Source organism: Acipenser ruthenus, chromosome 41, assembly GCF_902713425.1.
Source record: "Acipenser ruthenus chromosome 41, fAciRut3.2 maternal haplotype, whole genome shotgun sequence".
NCBI lineage: Eukaryota > Metazoa > Chordata > Actinopteri > Acipenseriformes > Acipenseridae > Acipenser > Acipenser ruthenus.
The window spans coordinates 8,971,718-8,998,357 of record NC_081229.1 but is presented as its reverse complement, the minus strand read 5'-3'; the positions used below and the strand labels follow the sequence as shown (position 1 = coordinate 8,998,357).

At 42.7% G+C, this 26,640-nt stretch overlaps 1 protein-coding gene across 3 annotated transcripts; it reads right to left on the bottom strand.

Annotated features, from left to right (window-relative positions):
- Positions 1-1,845: 1,845 nt before the first annotated feature.
- LOC131708991 (zinc finger protein OZF-like) lies at positions 1,846-26,104 on the bottom strand. Of its 3 annotated transcripts, none has more exons than XM_059010567.1 (4): positions 25,665-26,104; positions 23,310-23,820; positions 3,725-4,200; positions 1,846-3,669 (listed from the first exon to the last, which is right to left on the bottom strand). In XM_059010567.1, the coding sequence occupies exons 2-4, from the start codon at positions 23,788-23,790 to the stop codon at positions 3,073-3,075; spliced, it is 1,554 nt and encodes a 517-aa protein (XP_058866550.1). In that variant the 5' UTR covers positions 23,791-23,820; positions 25,665-26,104; the 3' UTR covers positions 1,846-3,072. The 3 variants fall into 3 exon arrangements, with proteins under 3 accessions (XP_058866550.1, XP_058866549.1, XP_058866548.1); XM_059010566.1 differs by lacking the exons at positions 1,846-3,669; positions 3,725-4,200 and adding an exon at positions 19,911-22,738 and having other exon boundaries at positions 25,665-25,749; positions 25,851-26,064; XM_059010565.1 differs by lacking the exons at positions 1,846-3,669; positions 3,725-4,200 and adding an exon at positions 19,911-22,738 and having other exon boundaries at positions 23,310-23,817; positions 25,665-26,064.
- Positions 26,105-26,640: the final 536 nt, after the last annotated feature.

The window sequence follows — 26,640 nt, the reverse complement described above, 5'->3', positions numbered from 1 at the left end:
GATCCTGAGTGGTGCATCCAGTAAAGGCGCTCCACGTGGAGTGCAGGATGCGCTCTATAGTCTGGACGTCGCGATTTTGAGTCCAGGCTATTTCAGAGCAGACCGTGGCTGTGAATGTGTTACAATTAATTAATTTAGTTCCATGAAAGGAAAATACAACTGGAATTATACTCAATGGTTCCTTGAAGCTTAGACTTTTGGTCCGCTGGTTTGGAACCTCAATCTGTTGAAGTGTCCAGTACAGAAACTCTCCTCTACGCAACAAAGTCTTCAATCCTACACTGCCTCTTAAAACTCACAGTCCTTTGATGTTTTAATGTCCTTTTCCACTGGGACATCGCTAGTTTATGTCTTTCTTGTGTCAAAGCGATTGTTGTTACACGTTGTTTATAGTTAAGGGCAGCAGTGTGGAGTAGTGGTCAGGGCTCTGGACAGGGCAGCAGTGTGGAGTAGTGGTCAGGGCTCTGGACAGGGCAGCAGTGTGGAGTAGTGGTCAGGGCTCTGGACAGGGCAGCCGTGTGTAGTAGTGATCAGGGCTCTGGACAGGGCAGCAGTGTGGAGTAGTGGTCAGGGCTCTGGACAGGGCAGCAGTGTGGAGTAGTGGTCAGGGCTCTGGACAGGGCAGCAGTGTGGAGTAGTGGTCAGGGCTCTGGACAGGGCAGCAGTGTGGAGTAGTGGTCAGGGCTCTGGACAGGGCAGCAGTGTGGAGTAGTGGTCAGGGCTCTGGACAGGGCAGCAGTGTGGAGTAGTGGTCAGGGCTCTGGACAGGGCAGCAGTGTGGAGTAGTGGTCAGGGCTCTGGACAGGGCAGCAGTGTGGAGTAGTGGTCGGGCTCTGGACAGGGCAGCAGTGTGGAGTAGTGGTCAGGGCTCTGGACAGGGCAGCAGTGTGGAGTAGTGGTCAGGGCTCTGGACAGAGCAGCAGTGTGGAGTAGTGGTCAGGGCTCTGGACAGGGCAGCAGTGTGGAGTAGTGGTCAGGGCTCTGGACTCTTGACCAGAGGGTCGTGGGTTCAATCCCAGGTAGGGGACACTGCTGCTGTACCCTTGAGCAAGGTACTTTACCTAGATTGCTCCAGTAAAAACCCAGCTGTATAAATGGGTAATTGTATGTAAAAATAATGTGTAAAAAATAATGTAATTGTATGTAAAAATAATGTGTTATCTTGTAACAATTGTAAGTCGCCCTGGTTAAGGGCATCTGCTAATAAATAAATAAATAATAATAATAATAAAGCATATTAACTGGAATTGTATTGCGTTAAATTGAAAACGGTATCGAAATGTATGATTAAAAAAAAGTTTATTTTAAACATATATTGATTTAAACATATATATTGTGCGAGACTTTCTCTCACAGACCTTGACTCCCCCAACATGACGAACATATGAAATGTACAGAACAAAGTTTTCAGATGTACTTGTCATTTCAGAGGAAAAATGCAGCTGTCTGCAAAAAAACATTAAGCAGTAAATGCTTAGAACGAGCAAGCGTACGAAGTTAGTCTTCTCCTTCACAGTACTGAGTTAATCCACTTGAACAGGATCATCACGAATCTGATCTGGTACGCTGCTGCAATCGGGATCTTGTTTAGTCTCATTTAGCAGATGATCTACCTGTGAGGATTAACTTCTGTTCCACTGCAATCAGGATTTCAAGGTGTACTAACTTTAGTCCAATCAGCTGGACTAAACCTGCTTAATCCACTAGAAAGACAAATCAAGTGGCACATTTGGTACGCTGCAATTGACTAAATATTTGGGAGGTGGCACTTTCCCTATGCTATGTGGCTCACTAGTGTGAGTTTCTGGAATGGGTTAATGCAGAATGATACACTCAATGCAAGAGTTTAATACTAATACTTTATTAAACTTGGAGAACAGCAAGCAATGCAGGAAGGTATTGAAATGCACATTGCTTACACATCCTGGTGATACAGAGCGGTGCAGTATTCTGTTCTTTCTTTAGCATGGTTTAGTATCCTGTTGTATATCAATCAAATCATTCAATCAGCTCACACAAGGTTTAATTGAACAGTCAAGTCTCATTAGAACTCAGATTACACAATTTGACTTTCTGTACCTAAGATCCGTACACATGCTTGCTACACTGCTATTACTCAGGGCAGTTTACAAGAGCAGCACAAATACAAGCATGGCAATGCACATTGCAAAGCTACACGTCACGCAGTATTCAGCCATTCATGTCATAATACAGACATGGGACACTATCATTTTTTATTAGTTTTAGAATCGTGATGGCATTAAATGAAACTCATTCCCCACACTGAGTTATCAATTTCTCCTGACTCGTCCATCAGATGAGGTGCAGAATAGTTTCCTTTCTGCATATTCCCGCTCCCAGGCAATGACTGCATTGACAGCCTGAGTTAAACTGACAGCAGAGAAGCCTCTTGTGACGTGTCCGCGTCTCATTTATCATCATATGCGTTGTGTATCCAACTGCTGTGGTACCAGAGTAAGGGTGCATATTATAAAAAGGAAGCGTTTTGTCTTCAAGCAGCGGTAGATTCGAGTACTCTGAAATTGTAATGCTCTGGAAGTACTCAAGCAATATATTTCTCTAAAAGGCAAACCCTACTATCAAAGACTACAACCTTTAAAAAGCTGGGAGGCAGACCTTTTAATATCAGTCACAGTACTCTCTACAATTCCAAAATCCTCTGCTATTTTTTTTCCTGGTGACTCTTTTTTCCCCCAGTGTAGGCACAGGTCACTTTCTCTTTTATAGTTCCATCTCCACTGACAACTTCAATTACAACCATTGTTTGATTGAAGAGGACATTCAAATTGAAAGATTTCAATATATACTTTGGTGTGTATGGTTTTTTTTTTCACTTTGTAGTAAAGTCTTGGTGATGTTAAAACGTTATTTGCTTATCCAGGGGTTCTTTGCTTGGAAAATACTACCAGGGCTGTCAGTATACATCAGAATGCAATATAAAGACTGTGTGTGTGTTTGTGTAGACGTGGTTTAAATGTTTAAAAGTTGACACTGCATAGCATTTAAACGTTCATAAAAATGTACCAAAGCCACGTCCCTAGAACATAGTCTTTAAGGTTCCTCTCCTTTGTGAACTCGCTGGTGGTTTTGAAGGCTTTGTTTAACGCGGAAACTATTCCCACAGTCAGAGCAGCGATACGGTTTCTCTCCTGTATGAATTCGCTGGTGTGAAATAAGGCTGTTTGACTGATTGAAACTCTTCCCACAGTCAGAGCAGCAATACGGTTTCTCTCCTGTGTGAATTCGCTGGTGTTTTTTTAGGTCTCCTGAAATACTGAAACTCTTCCCACAGACAGAGCAGTGATACGGTTTCTCTCCTGTGTGAATTCGCTGGTGTGATTTCAGGTGGTGTGACCGAATGAAACTCTTCCCACAGTCAGAGCAGCGATACGGTTTCTCTCCTGTGTGAGTTCGCTGGTGTGCTTTCAGGTATACCGTCTGACTGAAACTCTTCCCACAATCAGAGCAGCAATACGGTTTCTCTCCTGTGTGAATTCTTTGGTGTTTTTTCATGTTTTCCCAGTTACTGAAACTCTTCCCACAGTCAGAGCAGATATACGGTTTCTCTCCTGTGTGAGTTCGCTGGTGTGTTTTCAGGTCTCCTGACTGACGGAAACTCTTTCCACAGTCAGAGCAGCAATACGGTTTCTCTCCTGTGTGAATTTGCTGATGTGAAACAAGGCTGTGCGACCGACTGAAACACTTCCCACAGAAAGAAGTCATACGGTTTCTCTCCTGTGTGAATTCGCTGGTGTGCTTTCAGGTTTCCCGCCTGACTGAAACTCTTCCCACAGTCAGAGCAGCAATACGGTTTCTCTCCTTTGTGAATTTGCTGGTGTGAAACAAGGCTGTCTGACCGACTGAAACTCTTCCCACAGTGAGAGCAGCAATACTGTTTCTCTCCTGTGTGAATTCGCTGGTGTTTTTTCAGGTTGCTTGAATGACTGAAACTCTTCCCACAGTCACTGCAGCAAAACGGTTTCTCTCCTGTGTGAATTCGCTGGTGTGAAACAAGGCTGTTTAACTGATTGAAACTCTTCCCACAGTCAGAGCAGTGATGCGGTTTCTCTCCTCTGTGAATTTTCTGTGTTTTTTTTAAATGTCCTAACTGGGTGAAACCTTTCCCACAGTGAGGATATTCTCCAGCGCCCGCCTTCGCTTTAGCTGCTGGACTGGAACCTGGAAAATATGAACAGGAAAGAAAGTAAGAGGGACTGCTTGTAGGCTTCGGGCATGTGGCTGGATGGTGAAGTGGATTAAAGCATGTGAATTTCAGCTGTGGGGGCTTGCACTGGGTTACACCAGTTTAAAATAGTGAAGTTAAACTTATAGCCTTTACTTTGTGTAAAAGCAGTCAGTAAAACTCTGCTTTAAAACTCCACCAGTAGTGAGACCTATCTTGAACTGGTTGGAGTGGTACAGGAAAAACAAACAGCTAGTAATGTAACCTACATGCTCCCTCCCTCCCTCTCAACCACACTGTGGAGATCACGCAATCTAGAATGACAATGTCACAGCTACTGGGAGTCACACACCTGCTAGACTGCATTCTGAATAGGAGCACCCGTCTTCCTTTCCACCTCCTTGCATGCTGTTGGGAGAGCCTTCCTCTCCAGCGCCTTGCTCTCTCACGCAGATTCTTTCCAGCACCACGCTACACTCCTGCAGGCGTACAGGCTCCAGCTCAGAGATGTTTGGTTTGAAGTCCTCGGATTCTTCCTTCACTGGTTCCATGTGCTCAAACTCTACTTCAGGGGGCTCCTGTTTAATACATACAGTTTCCAGCACCTCTTCTTGATTAACAGGAAGGGGTTCTTCTGTCTGGGGGATCTCCAGGTCATTGTGCTCAGCTTTAATCTCACAGTCCTCTGGCTGGCTGCTGTCACATTGCATCTCACAGAGCTCCTGTTTAATGGGGAGAGAAGCCAGCCCAGAGAACTCCACTCTAATGGGGACAGGTTCAAGTTCAGGGAACTCCTCTTTAATCTGGACAGATTCCATCTTCACACTGTCCATGGCAGCACACGGGATTCTGTTAAGTAGCTGCTGAAAAAAAGAGTATTTATTTATTTATTTATTTAAATAGAGTCAGTGGTTAAAGTGAGGAGGTATATGCTGGCATGCATACCGGTAAGAAAAAAGGATGGTATGGCATACCAGCAAAAAAAAAAAAAAAACACACACACACATACACACACACACACAATCTAGGGGGAAAATTACATAAATGTTTGTATTTAGTTTGTTTTCGACTTTCACTCTGCGTGGAGTTTTGTCTGACTGGAGTTAGAAACAACAAATTAAAATATAGTGAGAGTCCGGTTCAGCTCTCAGCACTCGAGTCGAAAGCATTGTGTTTTCCAGTTTCCACAATTTTGTCAGTGTTTCGGCTCCTTTTTAAAAAGTCAGTGTTTGTCATATAACTCAGATTAATGCACTTTAAGAAAATCTTTGATGTATTATTAGGATTGTTCAGTTGGTTTGTTACATTGTGAAAGACTGTATGGAAATGTATTTAATTCATATTGCGGAAACGGCCTTTATATTGCACATGCTCATTCAATCATTTCGTTTTTATTATATTATTATTATTTAGGGTTAGAAAAAGATTGAACTCCAGTACAACATCAAGGCTCCATTCGGAGAGGACATCATCGCCACACGCCTTCAAGAAACCGGGTAGCCAAAAAATGCCCACTCGGAGATACCGAATCCACAGGGGAATGGCACACAGAAATCCTCTGGGTGGCCTCTGGGTAATCCACCCACCCAAGGAGCCTTAACTAAGGTCACGATGGTGGAGTCCACCGGGGGAAACTTGCCAGCCCCAGTTTCGCTGCGTCCTCCAATGAAGCGAGCCTAGCGGCTTGCTTCAATACACAAGAAGCATACTTGCTGCATGAAGTCAGGAACATGTGGGAAGGGTTGCACCGCAGGAGCCGCTGCTTGTGTCCAGGATACAGACCGACGGGGCTCTGTCGGTGCTGTCCAGGGGATCTACAAGAAGCAAGATCTGCAAGAGTTGGGCAACGCTGGGAAACTAAATTCGGAGGCAACATCAGAGCTGGGTTCTGCCACAGTCGACGGCGCTAGTTCCCTTTCTTCCTCCATCTCAGTGGGGAAGGAGTCATCCCAGGAGGCCGCTAACGCTAGCGTGTCCTCCTCCGACATCAATGGGTGCGATTCAGGCTCAGCCTGGGCTCCCGTGGGAGGCTCAGTGGCCGGGGCTGGTGCAGGTAGCAGCGGGGCCGGGACCTGTATTGGTACACCAGGAACTTGCTGCCTAGACAGAAGCTCAAGGACCTGCGTCATCTGCTCCTTCAAGTGAATAATGTCCCTTGCTTGTTTCGAACGTGTCACCCTTCTCGTCTGGGAGTCTAACCCCATGGCCTTGTTGAGCTTATGGCGATGTATTCTGGGCTGAAAAGCCGCGCATTGGTCGCACATATCCTCTCTGCCCATAGCTTCCTGGGCATGTTGGAGTGCTTGTCCTGGAGTGGCAGTGCTGTATGCAATTGGCTCTGTGCGCACCGAGTGACCAAGCACAGTACCACAGCAATAAGCACCGGGCGCGGATGGTGCATTGAAGCACTGAGGTGCTAGGCACCGAGCAGATCAGCATTATGTGCACCAAACACCGTGTGCACTGAGCACTGCGTACACCGAGGACTGCGTGCACGGGTTTCACCTAGTGTACCAGAGAGCTGAGGGTGATATTCGCACCAAGGCACTAGCACTGTGTGCGCTGGGCGCCAAGTGCACCAGGCACCGTGTGCCCCATCAGGGTTCTCCCCAGGGCTTTTCAGGCAGGCGGGATGCCCGGCGAAGTGGCTGTCACCACCCGGCTGAAAAAACCCGATCCGTCCGTCTTACACATGCTAATGTGCCTTTAACAATAAGGATTGATTGCGCTTCTAACAGACTAGACCACTTGTGCGTTGCTGGGTGAAAAAAAAAAATAATAATAATCTTGGAACCACAGGACAGCTGTGTTACCATAATAAAAAACAGTAACGAAAAAAATGTAGAAAATAAAAAAAGCACAACCATTCTTTGTTGTATTATATATTTAAGGTAAAAGGCAAGTTTATTTTTCTGTTAAAAGTGCTCCCGGCTATAATGTTCAGCCGCCCGGCTGTACAGAATTCCTGGGGAGAACCCTGACTGTGCTCAGAGTACCATGTAGCACCGTATGCACGTGCGCCGTGTGTTGTGAGCAACGTATGCACTGGACACTGTAAGCACTGGGCACCGCGTGCACCGAGGTACCAAGTACCAAGGGCTGAGCGTGCACCGAGGTGCCGAGGGCTGAGCGTGCACCGAGGGCTGAGCGTGCACCGAGGGGCCGAGGGCTGAGCGTGCACCGAGGTGCCGAGGGCTGAGTGTGCGCCGAGGTGCCGAGGGCTGAGCGTGCACCGAGGTGCCGAGGGCTGAGCATGCACCGAGGTGCCGAGGGCTGAGCGTGCACCGAGGGCTGAGCGTGCACCGAGGGCTGAGCGTGCACCGAGGTGCCGAGGGCTGAGCATGCACCGAGGGCTGAGCGTGCACCGAGGGGCCGAGGGCTGAGCGTGCACCGAGGTGACGAGGGCTGAGCGTGCACCGAGGTGACGAGGGCTGAGCATGCACCGAGGTGCCGAGGGCTGAGCGTGCACCGAGGGCTGAGCGTGCACCGAGGTGCCGAGGGCTGAGCATGCACCGAGGGCTGAGCATGCACCGAGGGCTGAGCGTGCACCGAGGGGCCGAGGGCTGAGCGTGCACCGAGGTGCCGAGGGCTGAGCGTGCACCGAGGTGCCGAGGGCTGAGCGTGCACCGAGGGGCCGAGGGCTGAGCGTGCACCGAGGGGCCGAGGGCTGAGCGTGCACCGAGGGGCCGAGGGCTGAGCGTGCACCGAGGGCTGAGCGTGCACCGAGGTGCCGAGGGCTGAGCATGCACCGAGGGCTGAGCATGCACCGAGGGCTGAGCGTGCACCGAGGGGCCGAGGGCTGAGCGTGCACCGAGGTGCCGAGGGCTGAGCGTGCACCGAGGTGCCGAGGGCTGAGCGTGCACGAGGCCCAATCCAGCTGCCAGACGACGGCTGGTGGAATCACTCAGCAGTAGAGATGCGGCAGAGCCTAGCCCCGTGGACGAACTGTATTCTCCCAAGAGTGTTGGGAGAATACAGTTTGAATGAGAGTTTTTAAAAGGAGAAAACACACACACACACACACACGCTTCTTATAGTACTGCACAGGCAGTCGCTCACACACGACACACAGTAACAAAGAAGGCAGTCTGCAAATCAAGAGAGTAGGCTGCTGAAAAGACAGAAAAAGAAACTTTTGTATTCCTGCATGAAACAGAAAAACAGCACAGCGCTCAGTCTTGGTCTCCAGGCCTTGCTGTGCCGTTTGTTCCAAGGTTTGTAAACTGAGCATAGAACTAGAATCGCACGGTGCAATTTATGAATACCACAAAAACCCAGGAGGGTACCTGCAGGCGCGGAGCCTCTCTCTTGTCGTGGCTCCGCTGTGGTGGTCCTGTGCCAGCTTCCAGGTCCATCAACAATAGGGGCGTAAGCTTCCAAGTACATCACCACAGACTTTATTCAAGGCAGACTCAAAACGAGGGTGTGCAGCTGCAGCTTCATTGTAAATAAAAACGTGGTTTTGTACAATTTAATTAAAACGCTATTAATAATAAGTGAATCATGGTCGCGGCCAATAGCAACCATGTGATGTTTTCATTCATGGAATTTCTCTAGAGTTTTTTTTTTTGTGTACAGTGTAATTGTTTCCCAAACATTAAAAGTCTGTGGGGGGGAGGAGCAAGTCTGTCTGAAAAGTAACTGAAAACAATAAATAAATAAAATACCCTTACTCAGTTTTACAGATTTCTGTTTTAATGATTTTGGTTTATTTTAGCCAGTCTAGTCTTGTTTGAACAGTCAATCTAAAAACAATTTGGGGGCGGGACTGCAAGGACTCATTTGCTCATAAACCTCACAGTCTTTCATTGGATGAACTGATCTTATGACGTCACCTTAATCAGGTGATGATAATACAGATGTTTTTAGAGCAGTCCGTCATCAATATTTATTTCCGATTACTGCATTGCGAGATACGACACAGGAACATGACGTCAACGAAAGCTTGGAGGCATTTTAACATTGTGATATGAGAGCGAGAGAGAGCGAGAGCGAGAGCGAGAGCGAGAGAGAGAGAGAGAGATCTGCTTTCCAGAACCTTGCAATTAAAACAGAATATGGTATTTTGCTGTACTAGTATAACAAACTATGGGTGATTATTACTTTATATAAATGATCATAAGTTATGCACGAATGGAGGAAATGCCTTTCTGTGGTGATTTCACTTTTTCCCTTCAAATGGCATATATCTATAATCATTTGCGTGATTTATTTTAATAGCAAATACATATCCTGACTGCTATTACAGTTTCGTTACAGGATTCATTCATTTATCTGTAATGTAATCTCAGTTTTACATACAGAGGCTGCTCATTCTCAGGGTTCTGGGATGCTTTGCTTTTCATATAATGTCCCAAATTCTAGTGCGATTTGGTTTTCAGGTAACTGTTGCCAGCATCTCACATCTGAGGACTTTGGGTGATTTAGAACCCCCTTTACCATAGCAGACAGATTGCCATTTCTCACCATTTAGAGGACGATTGACCCAGAGTCTTCAAACACTTTGAACTCCCAAAACTACCGTGCCCCAAGTTTTAAAAAGCACTTCATTAAAAGAAATGTTCCTTCTCAAAAATGTGTGTTAATATGAACCTTTAATAAAGAAAAACACCTGCTTTTAATGAATTTTCATGTAGGTCTACCTATTTCAGAGCAATGTAGTTTCTTCGTTGTAAAAGAAAAACATTTTATTTGTTTCTTCATAAAAAAAACAACAACGTTTTCTGGGGAGAGTAAATAAATACATTAAGTTTGATTCATGTGGGTTACTCTTAAATGAATTCACGGTCCAGTTCTCGTGTGCTTTTTTCTGGTAAACTCAGCATGCGTGCATTAAAGGGATGCTTTATTACTGCGCATGGAGACCAGGCTTTATCCACTGAGAGGCGCGCTGTGTAAACCTCTTTTTATGAAAATTAGTGCTGTGCAGTTTGATTCATGTCACTGACTCGATTCGTTTGATTATATAGTGCATATATCTCATGACAATACCCACAGTACAGAAATGTTCATTAATGATCAACAAAATGAGAAAAAAATGTAAAGCTGGTACATCTCAGAGAAACTGGAGAAACAGACAACGACACAGAACGTGTGTACAGCACTGAAACACTACGTTAAATAAAACGAACTGTCCTGCTGAACCTCGTCTTCTTTAATATTATCATCACAAGGGTGTCCATGGATTACAAAAAATAACAGATGGGCCTCTTCAGTGAGTTACAGGAAAACAATTCCATCTCGGGTTTCTGTTTCTGTTACATGCATGCTAATGCCATGGCTCACTGGTTAAGTCGACACTAAACGGCATCTCCGTGGAGTGTCGAGTTTTAACCGATAATCAATACAGTCAATTACGCGTCTCTCGTTAATCAGTGTACACACAGTGGTATATCGCTAGTGTGCCAGCACCTCAAAAAAGTAACCAGCCCTCACAGGTGTTGTCAATAATATTAAAACACAAAATCATCGTTACCTGATTCTGTATTCATTTCCCCGGCGACTTTTAGTTGAATTGTTATATTTTAAATGGACTCGGTCTTGTTGATGGCGTCATGCCTGTTCATTTAACAAACAAAGCGTCTGCAACACACCCGTGCGTCGCGAACAAAAAACCTTCAGTTAAAATTAATAATAATGCAACTTACCTTTTTTTAAATCGTCCACGCCTTACAACCTGCTATGCAATATCGTTTAACTAAAAAAAACCCCTCTGCACGGCTCAGTGTTTATGTAACCCTGTTTGAGAAACGACGCTGTGTGTTTGAAACGCCAGCAGGACAGTGATCCCGGATGGATTTTGTGCGCATGCTCCTAACAGTGTCTCAGCCTAGAGGGTTTGTGTGCAGAACAGAAAGCCCTGCATCGTCCCAAGGATGAGAGAAAGAAGGATCGGACCCGGTGTGTGTGCGGGGCTTAGATCGGGGCGTAGATAGGAGCACACTCAGCCCAGTGTACCGAGTCTGCTGCGGATAGAAACGCTTTGAATGGCCGTTTCATTGGTGATAATATATACCGTCATTTGATTATATTACTAAAATAGATTTTTTAGCATCGGCTTTTACAGCTGAGGCATTGCGTACGTCCAATAAAATGAGGATTTCATATCAGTGGAAATCTGTGACTGATCTGAACTAACTGGTTGGATGTTAAAGGATTGGACATTGCGTTTACAATAACATGGCAGCCTTTATTTTATTTATTTATTAACATTTATTTACCAGTGATGTCTAACGTCCGAACCATCTACGGAGCAAAGTAATAATCGTTTTTCAACAATATGTGTTTATAAAAATTCACAACAGCAAAACACGTGTGTGTGTGTGTGTGTGTGTGTATCAGGGGCGCAGCTAGGAACAGATTTTTACTGAGGCGAAATTTTTTGTCTAAAAAAACCTGCATATCCTGTCTATGATACGAAGGTGATATCTATCATGTTATAAAGCCTGAAGACTATTTATGCAAACTCCAAAGCGATATGAATAAGGGTTTATACCTTCATTGCTGGTGCTGACCCTGCTGGGACTGGCAAGACTGGTGCTGACACTGCTGGGACTGGCACTGGCACTGCTGGGACTGGTAAGACTGGTGCTGACACTGCTGGGACTGGTAAGACTGGTGCTGACACTGCTGGGACTGGTAAGATTGCTGATACTAGTGCTTAGTCTGATCGGACTGCTGAGACTGTATGATGCCATGATTTAGAAGGCTTTACTTTAAATACAGAGTTTGCCAATCCTCCTATGACCTGATCTATTGAAACTCTGTAACACTTCCTCCCAGGACACCTCCTTGTCTCTGTGGACATATCAGGGCAAGGCCATTCAGTCTGTTTTCACCCATACTGCTGCACCACCAATCAAACTCATCGAAAGGATGCACTGTTAAACTTTCCATGTCATGAACAAGGATCATAGGAATCCTCTTGCTGTGGAATAACCCGGAAAAACCCGGATTTTCAATCCTGTCGGAGAATTTCTAGTTTTGCACTTGTTTGATAACACTATGTAACACAATTTTTGTTCCTGGGTAGTAAGTGTTATTTCCTAATTGCTTATGCCTCAAAAGTATAAAAAATGGCTATTATTCCCCACAAACTTTGCTTTTGTGACCAGGACAGTGATTTTTTGAAATTTACCTATTTCCAATGAGAAAACGGGTCTTTTCGTTCACATAAAGTCAGAAAAAAACAACATATGAATCCAAATTAACATGTATTTATACTAAAGTAATACAAAAATGACTACAAAAGATTTAGAAGTGAGTAGTTTTTCGAGATTTACGATTATACTGTAAATCAATTTCACGAATCAGCCCCCAAATGTAGTCTCCCATCATGTTCTCGTTATACTGTCCTTGGTAGCGGCGTTCAAAGTCCAGTATATCCTGGTGGAAGCGCTCGCCTTGCTCCTCCGAGTACGCTCCCATGTTCTCCTTGAATTTATCAAGATGAGCATCAAGGATATGGACTTTGAGGGACATCCTACAGCCCATTGTGCCGTAGTTCTTCACCAGAGTCTCAACCAGCTCCACATAATTTTCGGCCTTGTGATTGCCCAGGAAGCTCCGAACCACTGCGACAAAGCTGTTCCAAGCTGCTTTCTCCTTACTAGTGAGCTTCTTGGGGAATTCATTGCACTCCAGGATCTTCTTTATCTGTGGTCCGACGAAGACACCGGCTTTGACCTTTGCCTCAGACAGCTTAGGGAAGAAGTCTTGAAGGTACTTGAAGGCTGCCGACTCCTTATCTAGAGCTCTGACAAACTGTTTCATAAGGTCCAATTTGATGTGCAGTGGTGGCATCAGCACCTTCCGGGGGTCCACCAGTGGCTCCCACTTGACGTTGTTCCTCCCCACAGAGAACTCGGTCCGCTGTGGCCAGTCCCGCCTGTAGTAGTGCGCTTTGGTGTCCCTGCTGTCCCAAAGGCAAAGATAGCAGGGAAACTTGGTAAAACCGCCTTGGAGACCCATCAGGAATGCCATCATTTTGAAGTCTCCTATGACCTTGATGCCATCTCAGAAAAGTGCAGATATGTATCCACTTAGGCAGCTGGAACTAAACTGAACTGGTGGGCTTAAGGCCCCTGTATTTATACTACTATTTATATTACTGGAAAGTTCTAGAAAGTTCTAGAAGTTACTCCAAGTTTACTCAGCACTGAATCTATCTGGAATGTTCTGGAAAATAGGTAAATTTCAAAATATCACTGTCCTGGTCACAAAAGCAAAGTTTATGGGGAATAATAGCCATCTTCTATACTTTTGAGGCATAAGCAATTAGGAAATAACACTTACTACCCAGGAACAAAAAAAAAAAAAAAAAATTGTTACACGGTGTAATCAATAGACTTATATATAATCATCAACACAGACAATGTTGCTTTAAATTTACGTAAACATACTTGATGAATAAAACAGCTTCTGGTGTACAGAGGTCAAGGTTGAACAAGGTGCACTGTTAGGGTCACATTCATGCTGAAACGTAGCTGCAGTTTACTTCAGTATCCAGGCAATTGAAATATGACATGGCCTGTCTCCTCACACACCCGGCCCAGCTTCAACAGCAAGCAGGCTGTGATGTAGCTAGGAACTCACTCTCACACACACGCCCACATGCAAGCACAGAGTAAATCTGAGATAATGCAGACGATCTTAGAATATATCACATTAGGGGCTCCCGAGTGTCGCATCCAGTAAAGGCACTCCACATGGAGTGCAGGATGCGCTCTGTAGTCTGGACGTCGCGAGTTTGAGTCCAGGCTATTTCACAGCCGACCGTGGCTGTGAATGTGTTACAATTAATTAATTTACAAAAGCAGCATGAATACACGCATGGACAATGCACATTGCAAAGCTACACGTCGTGTGATATTCACTCATTCATGTCATAATACAGCCATGGGACACTATCATTTCTCATTTGTTCTAGAAACATGATGAATTTACAAGACAAACCCTCCAAGCGGTTGTCCAGTAAGGACGGTGCAGTCTTGTCTCTGGGATGCTACATACCGGGGTCGGGATACTCGTTCCCATCAATGTATTTATTTTCAAGTCTGTGCAGTTTAAATGCTAAACCCTGAAACTCATTCCCCACACTGAGTTATCAATTTCTCCTGACTCGTCCATCAGATGAGGTGCAGAATAGTTTCCTTTCTGCATATTCCCGCTCCCAGGCACTGACTGCATTGACAGTCTGAGTTAAACTGACAGCAGAGAAGCCTCTTGTGACGTGTCCGCGTCTCCGCACACTTTCTGACACAATCACAGTGCAAGAGAGTTGAAGAGCATTTTTACCATTTAAAATGCATGCTCTTAAGAGTGATACACAAAACACTAATTACACAGGGATCCATAATGCTAGGTTAACGTTGTTTTCCTCATGAGTGAAAATTTGAACGCAGCAGGGATGGGAATTTTACACGTTTACAGAAGTGGTCAAATGTTGAATAATATGCTAGATGTCTAACCGGTCACGTGACACATTTCAGCAAATGCATATTTTTTATGTATTAATTTTAGTAATTTGTCATCATATACGTAGTGTATCCAACTGCTGTGGTACCAGAGTAGAGGTGGACATTATAAAAAGGAAGTGTTCTGGCAATTATCTCCAAGTAGTTTTTCTAATTGGTACAACAGAAAGATTGACACTGGGGCGGGCTTTATTCTCTTTCGATCTGGCGCTTCATTGGTGCACTCTGAGTTCATGCTGTCGCAGGCGTTGTATGGTATCCAGCCACATGGTAAGATGGTTAATGACAAGAATTTCTTTTCTGACATTTGTTATATTTTTAATAAAATGGCATCTCTAAACAAAGGAACGAGGCAAAGCCACGTTTGGAAGTATTTTGAGGAACCGGACGAGAAAACCGGGGCATGTAAATAATTACGGCAAACAAACTTCTTGTACCACAGAAACACAAGTTCAATGCTTTATCATTTGAAATGAAAACATTCAGAAATTACTGTGGATGGAGCTACTGATGGCAGTAAAAAACAAACATCCAAAACGACATTTGCTATAGAGCGAGTCGAACAGGGCGTGATCACATTATCCCTCTAGGACAGTGTGTGTGAATCGTGAATGCAGCAGTTTTGAAATCGATGCAAGAGTATTCCAATAACAGCGAGGCTGCAAAAACTTAAAGAAAACGGTGCTGCTGCTGTTTATACAAAACTTTCAAAGGGAGAACAAGCTGCGATTACCACAGACTTGTGGACCCCATTCCCCATTCTTCCCATAGACGGGAGGCTTTTTTCACTTGAAATTGTTCTGCATGATTTTGGACCGAACACCCGTTTATGTTTAGTACAATTGTTGTTTGTATGTTGGAACTACTGCACTAAACTGAGCCTGAGACACACTTCAAACAGGGAGCCCAGGCATCTCTTATTAACAATGTAATGTTAAGCTTGTGTGGATACGTGAATTTGAATATGCTACGTTATTTAATAATACTTGACCATATACAATGAACTGCCCTAGAAGGCAAACATTATATTAATTACTTAATATATTATTATTATTTATTTATTTATTTATTTATTAGCAGACGCCCTTATCCAGGGCGACTTACAATTGTTACAAGATATCACATTACCCATTATTTCACATTATACAGATATCACATTATTTTTTACATATAATTATCCATTTATACAGTTGCTTTTTACTGGAGCAATCTAGGTAAAGTACCTTGCTCAAGGGTACAACAGCAGTGTCCCCCACTGGGGATTGAGCACATGACCCTCTGGTCAAGAGTCCAGAGCCCTAACCACTACTCCACACTGCTGCCCCTAAAATACACGTTGATTGTGTGTCAGATTGGCATTTAAAAATTAGACTTGTAGCAATGTTTGGAGCGGGCTCTGGAGGCAGGGGAGCGTAGAGGAGGTACAGCCAGTCTTCTAGTGCAGGCGGTGCGGAGAGGTCGAGTGGGGGTGTAGGGAGAGATGAGTTGTCTGGAGGTAGCTGGGTGCAGTCTGGTCAAGGCATCTGCAGGCTAGTACATTGCCGGAGGCTTATTGTTTGGTCACCAGACCGGGATTAAAAATAAAGGATCACTTTTCCAAACGGATTCCAGTTTCCTGGTTGTGATTATTCCTGCACTGCATCACCTCTGCACCTGTTCTTACTCAGCAGCCACTTTGACACAATCAGTCACAGTGCTCTTTACAATCCTAAAATCCTCTGCTATTTTTTTTCTCTGGTGACTCTCTTTTCCAGAAGATAAAGTATTTCCAATTTTTTTCCCATTGTAAGCACAGGTCACTTTCTCTTCCCTGCTGCAGCCATTGTGCATTAGCGCTGTTCATAATCACACTGTTCAAAACTAACACAAGAAGAAAGAGTTCACATGTTTTTTTTATTTAACAGCTGTCATACATACAGTACTACAGTGGCGGCTGGTCATTAAGGGCTGACAGGGCTAAGCCCCTCCTGGGACACATTACTCCAACGCATTAACCTACAGTGTGAATATTCATGGTTAGTTTCTCAGATCATTAATTAATTAAATTAAGTCCCTTATTTAAACTTGCATCCAATGCGTGCCCCCTTGCGTTAGGACGTTGTTAATATTCCTTGACTTGCGTCGTTATCTGGAGAGGGCTCAATTTCGTTACCCTCGGGGCTCGCAGGGACTTCAAGAAGGGTATGGATGTAAGAGTTACGCGTCCCATCTGGCACATCCAATCTGGTACAGCTGCACGCGCACTCCCCTACAAAGACACAATGGGGTAGGCGTGACATTGAGAGAAGGAAAGAAAATAAACAAACCATTGTTTTCTTTCAGACCAACTACAGAAGATGAGAGTGGGATAAATACGATAAGTTTAATTCAGTCCCATGTGTTGAATAATACATATGAGTATTAATACAGTTGTTTTGGAGAAACCTTTAATGTAATGACAAACAATCTTATATAAATGTTATTTGTATTCATGCGCGGCACATAGAACATCTGCACAAGTGAAAATATAAACGAGTAACAAAAAATGAACATACATGTGTTTGTAAAAATGCACAACAGCAAAACACGTGTGTGTGTGTGTATATATATATATTTATATATATATATATATATATATTTACACACAACGGTGATCAAAAGTATTTGCACCATTCACTGGAAACAATGTTACTCTGATTTATTGACTTCCATAAATTTTGAGTCATAAATATTGATACCGTGTCTTAAATGACTTAATTCACCAGTCACCAGTCGCATTGCACTCACAAACGCAGAGTCGTTGACATTTTTAAATCCCATTATTCACACAGCGGTTGTAGTGATATCCTGAAGATTCATTCAGGTTTCCATGCAATTCATCAGAAGTTACCCAAAGGAATTCAGACTTTATTAATTGTATTTTTTTTTTTTTGTTATTTATTTATAACGTTTAGGTGGTACAGTTTCACGTACAGCCGACGCATACACTTCCTTGTCATATATTTAATGTGTGTAAATCATTTGACTAATCTGTGGTTGCTATTTATGAAGTTAGTTTTTTATTTTTTCTCCTATAAACTAGTCTGGACTTTCAGGGGACAGTCAGCCTTTTAACATGCAGGTAACACATTTTAATATTATGTGTTTGATTTGTTGATTATTTGTTTTTATGGTTGCTGTCTGTCCCGTCTCTGTTCTGCTCTGAAGGGCAGGGGGTCGCTGTCAGTCATCTCAGTGGTCCGTTAGTACTGCAGTTTCACCCTGTTCTGACAGATTAACTGAAGCAGTGCTAGAATGCTCTCGTTAGCCAGCTACAGCGCCTGTCATTCAAAGCACCTACTTTGAAATTAGCAGGTTAAGCAGTATGTAAGCTTTTGCTTTAGGTATACAGTGACAGTTACTAGTTTGATTTGAAAATGGGGCGCAAGAGAAAAACACTTAATGAATATTGTGCATAATACCCTGCCGACGGCTGAAGTCTCCACGGCAGGATGAAGCGGGCCAGTCTGCCTTCCAGTGACTCCGAGTCCGGCTGTGCTGAAGCAGGACAGGGGTGGAGCTCAGACTCTGAATAATAAATGCAAGTTAGTTCTGTTCAACTATCTAATGTTTTGTTCTGTTCATATTGTTTTTACTCATAGATGTATGCTATATATATTTGGACTAGTTTAAATTGTAATCATATAGTACCTTATTTGAATTCAAAATCATGTAGGACTCACCTATATTGATGGGCAGCAGTGTGGAGTAGTGGTTAGGGCTCTGGACCGGAGGGTCGTGGGTTCAATCCCAGGTGTGGGGACACTGCTGCTGTACCTTTGAGCAAGGTACTTTACCTAGATTGCTCCAGTAAAAAAATGTATAAATGGGTAATTGTATGTAAAAATATCGTGATATCTTGTAACAATTGTAAGTCACCCTGGATAAGGGCATCTGCTAAGAAATAAATAATAATATATTATTATTATTATTTATTTCCTTATCCAGGGCGACTTACAAGTGTAAGCAAATACATTTCAAGTGTTACAGTACAAGTAATAATACAATTAAGAGCAAGATAAATACAATGACTTTGGTTCAAGCAAGTACAGGTGTGACAAAATACAATTCAATAATACAGCAGATAACAGTGTCAGTGATAGTTACATCAGGATATGATTAAATACAAAATACTACAGATTAAACACTTGGCAGATTACAGTACTCTGAAGTACAGGATTAAATGCAGTAAAATGCAGTCAAATGCAGTAAAATGCAGTAATATAATTACAACTCTGCATCCTAGCTCTATACACTTGCTGAAGTGTTGCAATACCCAGAAGCTGTGTGCTAGCTATTACTAGAGGGGAAGATTAACCTGTATCTTGGGGGGGGGGGGAAAAACTGTACATTGGATCATTAAAAAAAATACATGATTAGTTTAGTCACTTTATTTTCGTGTTTTTTATTCTTCACTACCTGTGACCGGATAGCTTGTGTGGGGACGTCAGACCAGGAAGCGACACACAGGACTGGGGGATGGAAGCGCTGATGTGCACGTTTACTAATAAATAAACAAATAAAAGGTTGGAACAAAACACTGGTTCAAAACAAACGGCACGATGGACAAAACAAACAGACAAAACAGACACGGAACAAGCAAGCATGGTGCGGGTGTAGACCCAGTACACACAGCAAATGTTATTTGAGTTGGTTTCACTTTCATTACCTCTTGACTCTTGCTCCACCTCTGAACACACAAACCCCACTAACACCTTACTTATACACCTGTGGCTGGAGCCTTCATTATTTAAATACTTACTCAGTGCTTGCTACACTGCTATTACTCAGGGCAGTTTACAAGAGCAGCACAAATACAAGCATGGACCATGCACATTGCAAAGCTGCATGTCGCGCAGTATTCAGTCATTCATGTCATAATACAGACATGGGACACTCATTTTTCATTCATTTTAGGAACCTGATGAATTTACAAGACAAGTCCTCCACGCGGTTGCCCAGTAAGGACGGTGCAGTCTTGTCACTTATCAAATCCTTTTTAACAATTGTCAGTGTCACATAAGTTTACAACCTACGTGAAATCAAATAGTTTACTTTTGCTGATTAATCACCCTGCAATTTTTCATTAGTTGTGTAGTGTGGGAGATTATATATATATTTGGACTAGTTTAAATTGTAATCATATAATACCTTATTTGAATTCAAAATCATGTAGAACTCATCTATATTGAAATAATCAGACTGGACACCGCTTCTACTGAATACAAAGGAACAGTTTTATTATTAATAAAATCAAATAAAGGAAAAAAATAAAAGGTGCAACAACTAAACTAAAGGAATACAGAAAGAAACAATGAACTAAACTAAGCAGTACAGAAAGGAACATGTAAAATACGACACCACACTCCCAACAGCAGATTAGCGATCCAGAGGAATCTATGGCAGATTCCTTTTAAAGGTTACAACCGCATTCCTGACAGTTACATAAGACGAAGGTTACTCTTAATAGGGGTATCGTTAGTAACACAAATATTTACTTTCGTTAATATTTGATAATCAGAGCATCGTTAAATCAGTCTCATATAGATGTTTTGGCTCAGAAGGCAATTCTCACTCTTGTGAGATAAAGACGCTCTTTGCATCCAGACAACCTGACAAGAATGATCTATTATCAAGACAGCTAATTTGGATTCTAGCTTTAAACGCAGAATGATAATTGCCTTGTAAAACTCACATCAATTTGTATAAATCACATACAAACAAATACTATAGTGTTTATTAACTCAAAGCATTAATTGAAAGCAATAATACTTCTTACATTTTACATAAAACAAAACGTTAATTTTACTTTAAGGTCTGCTTATTCTCGAGTTCATAAGAGGATAAAAACACTACTCATTGACAGACTTTCGCTGCCTCTTCCAGCCGATCCGGGTCTGAACAAAACAGGCGCTCAAAGGCTCTCCTGCAGGCAAGGGAAGTTCAAATTCCAGGGACGAAAGAAATGTTTTTGCAAAAACAAGAGTCATTAACTATTTAGGTATTCCACTGAAACAGCAAATCCTCCACCAATAAGTGCACTCTTCATGCAGTTATGTCTGGGATATTCCACTGCAAACTCCGGCACTGCTAGCTTAATGACAGACTGGATATATTTCAATCTCTGTAGACTTCAAAATGAAATGTCCAACTACATTCCTCCGGTGATCAATCAGGGCTAAGTCAGAGATTTTTAGGATTTTAGACCTCTTACGCGGTGGACTCCCACACCAAGGCAAACACTGGGTTTGTTATCTCGTATCAGAGTTTCTGAAAACGGTATCTCTGTTCAAGCTGATCGCAGACTGTGTGTCTTCAGATTGTCAAAGTTCAGAGCCTTGTTCTGTGTGTCAGGAGCACTGATTGAAAGCTGCACTCGTCCTTTTCTAATCCTCTTTTCACCCCGGTGATTGGATAGTTTGTTTATTTGGGGCTGTGCCCGAGTCCACGTGGGGTGTTTTCCCATTGGCTGTTCTCATTCCGAGACGGCCCAGTGTTCTCAATTGTTCCTCTGTTTTGCCCCTGTCAGATGGATTTATGAGGTGGACCGTTCTCTGTTCATGGTGTCAAAACGTTCAAAACCACCTGGTTTTTACCTTTTGAAAGACACTGCTGGCGTCACAGGATCTATTCAACGATGGTAAAGATAAACCACTTGTCCATTCTCTGTCAGTGTGGGGGTTCGTGACAAGAAACCAAGCAGGCACAGAGAATGGCTTAGGACCCCCCCCCCACCCCCGTATATTCAATTTCTGTTAACTTCATAAACAGAATGATATTATGACCCAATCTGACTCAACAGCTGTTACTTAAGTCTTTGTCATGTTGAGCAGCAAACGCTAACATGAGTCATGAAGCAAACCAGTTTCACTGAACTGTCCATTTTATCCTCGATCACATTTAGGCTAATAGTAATTTTCTTAGCCGAGATACAGCTTGAAACATGTTGAAGTTCACAGTTTTAAAATTAGCCAAAGCTCAGTAACTCTCTCACAAAACGGTTGTGTGTTGTTGCAGTAGCTTGTGCAGGTGCTGCTAGAAGCTGACCCCGCCAGCCTCGAATCTGGTGATGCCTGGTGTGAGGGGCGATACCTAAAGCGGAGAGCGCAGGCAGATGTTGCCATCGGGTGCGCAGAAAAGTGTTTATGAAAGAGATGGTGGATTTTCTATGTGTAAGATTACTGAAAACGTTTGTCATTTGGTGATATGTGGACAGTTTGGAGGGGAAATGTCACCCCCCACTGCCACCTCCTACCTCCGCCCATGCTGTGAATTCGCTGATGTATTTTAAGTTTGTTTTTAACACGGAAACTCTTCCCACAGTCAGAGCAGCGATACGGTTTCTCTCCTGTGTGAATTCGCTGGTGATGTTTCATGTCTCCTGACTGACTGAAAATCTTCCCACAGTCAGAGCAGCGATACGGTTTCTCTCCTGTGTGAATTCGCTGGTGTTTTTTTAGGTCGCCTGAAAAACTGAAACTCTTCCCACAATCAAAGCAATGATAAGGTTTCTCTCCTGTATGAGTTCGCTGGTGTGCTTTCAGGGTTCCTGACTGACTGAAACTCTTCCCACAGTCAGAACAGCGATACGGTTTCTCTCCTGTGTGAGTTCGCTGGTGTGTTTTCAGGTTTCCTGAGTGACTGAAACTCTTGCCACAGTCAGAGCAGCAATACAGTTTCTCTCTGTGAGTTTGCTGGTGTGTTTTCAGGGTTCCTGACTGACTGAAACTCTTCCCACAATCAGAGCAGCGATACGGTTTGTCTCCTGTGTGAGTTCGCTGGTGTGTTTTCAGGTTTCCTGAGCGACTGAAACTCTTCCCACAGTCAGAGCAACAATACGGTTTCTCGCCTGTATGAATTCGCTGGTGTGTTTTCAGGGTTCCTGAATCTCTGAAACTCATCCCACAGTCAGAGCAGCGATACTGTTTCTTTCCTGTGTGAGTTTGTTGGTGTATTTTTAAATGTCCTAACTGGATGAAATCTTTCCCACAGTCAGGATATTCTCCACCGCCCGCCCTCACTTTAGCTGTTGGACTGGAACCTGGAAAATATGAACAAGGAAGAAAGTAAGAGGGGCTGCTTGTAGGCTTAGGGCATGTGGCTGGGTGGTGGAGTGGATTAAAGCATGTAAATTACAGCTGTGGGCTTGCACTGGGTTACACCAGATTAAAAAAGCAAAGTTAAACTTAAAACCTTTACTTTGTGTGTAAAAGCAGAGTCACTAAAGACTGATGCTGGTGAAACCGAGCCCTGGGATCAAAATCTGCCTTCAAAGCTCTCCTGTAATGTTTCAGGTCTAGTTCCTCTAACACACTCTACAATTATACATTTTTGCAATAGCATTGTACATACAATAATATCCAAATATTTTTACACTGAACATTTATAATGATAAATAAAGTACTTTAGTGTTTCTCCCCCTTGGTAATACCACCTCCCGAGCAACATATACCTATATCTGAAGTTATGAGTACTATATCTTGAACGGGTTGGAGTGGTCCCGGGTAAACAAATAGCTAGTAATGTAACCTACATGCTCCCTCCCTCTCAACCACACTGTGGATATCACGCAATCTAGAATGACAATGTCACAGCTACTGGGAGTCACTCACCTGCTAGACTGCATTCTGAATGGGAGCGCCCATCTTCCTTTCCACCTCCTTGTGTGCTGTTGGGAGAGCCTTCCTCTCCAGTGCCTTGCTCTCTCACGCAGATTCTCTCCAGCACCACGCTACACTCCCGCAGGCATACAAGCTCCAGCTCAGGGATGTCTGGTTTGAAGTCCTCGGATTCTTCCTTCACTGGTTCCATGTGGTCAAACTCTACTTCAGGGAGCTCCTGTTTAATACGGTCAGTTTCCAGCACCTCTTCTTGTTTAACAGGAAGGGGTTCTTCTGTCTGGGGGATCTCCAATTCATTGTGCTCAGCTTTAATCTCAGAGACCTCTGGCTGACTGCTGTCACATTGCATCTCACAGAGCTCCTGTTTAATGGGGAGGGAAGCCAGCCCAGAGAACTCCACTATAATGGGGACAGGTTCAAGTTCAGGGAACTCCTCTTTAATCTGGACAGATTCCATCTTCACACTGTCCATGGCAGCACACGGGATTCTGTTTAGTAGCTGCTGGAAACACAAATGCATTTCTTTATTTAAATACAGTGCTACCCATTCAAGGGGTCAACAAAATCTGACCTTAAAGCATGGGTAGCTTTACTATTGCAGTTTACAATTGATTAACAGATATATGTGTAGATTTAACAGCTCAGCAGTCAATGTATAAAATAACTAAGAAGATGGTAATTAATGCTACAGTAGTTCATGCTACAGCATTTGACGTGAATTTAGAAATAAACATCAGGAAGCTTAATGGCAAATAAATACCAGATTTCTGTAAGATCTGTTAAGTACTAATTCATTTAATCTTCTTAAATTCCAGCCTTAGGAATTTTTTTTATTATTTGATCAACCTTTCTAAACTTCGTTGCTTCCCTTCTTGCAATATTATCATCAATGTGTTTAGCAGAGACCCTGTATTAATGTTGTGTTCTATATACAGACATGATTAGAGAGATGTATGCTTTTATTTCTTAAGATTGTATCCGCCACCTTTTTTTACTTTATGTAGGAGATAATTTACTACCATCTCCTTAGTTATTTTACACATTGACCGCTGAGCTGATTAATCTACACATTTACAGGTTAATCTATAGATTTACCAATTTTACACACACAATTATATATATATATAGACACACACACACAGAGTTTTAGACAAAAGTTTACATACTCCATGACCCTCCGGTCAAGAGTCCAGAGCTGCCACATACAAAGTGTTCAGTATTTCATACCTGTTTGTCTTTATTTAGGGCTCTGGACTCCTGACCGGAAGGTCGTGGGTTCAATCCCAGGTGGGTGACACTGCTTGCCGTACCCTATATACAGCAGACATGTCGCCCTTTTAAAATCGTGTATGGAAAATAGTTCATGATGAAAAAAGTGTAGTTTTGAAATTCTTATGAAAATGTATTCACGTCAGACAGTGTATTTTATAAATATGTAAATCTTCATGTTTTGCAGGTACATTGTGTAAATCAATATGAGCAGCACTACTCACTTTGTTTAATCCGATTCTCTTTTGTGGCATGGCTTTCTATCTGCATAACATTTGTGATGAGAGGTGCTCTATAAAAGTGGGTTTTGTTTTTAATGCATTTGCTAAGCTTACAACAGACTCCATTCACTTTCTTATTTATTTTTTATGTAATTGCAATAATCAAGCAAATGGCGAGTTGATTTATAAGCAACAATACACCCAAATAGTATGTTTATATACTTTAAATCCAGGAAATATAGCAGTTCAAACCCTTACCAAAATATTAATTTATTTATTTTCTTGGTTTGATCTTTAAGGACTGACTTGTAAAATTGTTAGCCTTTTTTTATACATATAACATAAAAAAAACTATTTTCATTGAATTATTCAATCAATCAAATCAATCTTTATTTTATATAGCGCCTTTCACAGTGGACCACCATCACAAAGCACTTTACAAGATGCAGTAACAAGAAAATCCATAATACTTCAAATACAGAGAAATGCATCATACATGATATACACTAACATTTACAACAGTCAATCCTTTATTTAATCCTTTTTTTATACAACATAAATCACTACTTTCATTGATTTATTAACTAAAGGTTTACAGTATTGGGTTTAATTTCTGTCTCATGTACGCCTTTTGGTGAGATTGTATTTATGTAATGTGAACTGTGATAACATATTATACATCACTATGAACCACTGACATTACAGATCATATAAGAGACCTCTACAGACTATTAGAAACGGTCTAATGAATTATAATGCTGTTTCAAGCAGGATATCTGTGGTTTTGCTGCACCTCAAAAAAGTAACTCGGCCTCAAATACGATGGCAATAATATTAAACATAAAAACATCGTTACCTTATTATCGATTGATTTCCCCGGTGCCTTTTAGCGTGTTTGTCCATTTAACAAGCAAAGGCTCTGCCACACCCGTGCGTCGCAACTAAACATGAATTAAAAATGCAACTTATTATTATTGAGTCGTCCACGCCTTGCAGAAGCATTTAAATAAAAAACATCGAATGTCATTTTTTTTAAACTTACGATGGATAATTATGCCTACTGTTTTTTGTTTGTTTTTGGGTTTTTTTTGTGAAGCTGTTTAGAGGAAGAAAGAAATAAAAACACACGACTCTGTGTCAAACATCTTCTATAAACAAGACAGTCAACTCTGCCTTTCCTTCCGTCCCTGTCGGAGCAGCGCATCATGGGAACCCAGAGTTCCGGTGGCGATTTTCTCCCAATCTATATAATGTAAACTCTGCCTCATTTCATATTCCAAGCCGCCTCTTTTTAAAACGACTGCATTTTAAACACGATTCACTTTAGATTTATTTAGAGACACCCCTTCTTATTTCTACGATCGATGTTTTCACTTGGCCTGACAAGAGCTGACTTTGTTTCCACTGTCATGCATATTCATGAGTAGTCATGTGGGGCTTGGTTTGGTTGTCAAGGAGAGACATCAACTGGTACTCTAGTACAATTTGGGCTTCTGTTTTTCGGGTTTTATCAATTGTATTTTTCGGTGCTTGTTTTTTTAACTATTTTCGAGTTTTATGTAAATCGTTTTTTTTTTTTCGGGGCTTTTCGTTTTTGATATGCTGTATGAAATTGGTGTGTTCGGTTTAGGGTTGCCACCCGTTCTGGTTTTTGCCAGGATCAAGGGCGTAGGTTTGGTTTGAACATTGGTGGGGACACAATTTTGTAGGGGGGCGGAGTCACGGTCGCTAGTGGGGTTCGGGGGCATGCCCCCCCGGGAAGAAATTTTTTAGGAGACAGCTGTTAAATGGTAACTTCTGGTGGCTTGAAATGAATGCTGGACATGAATCGA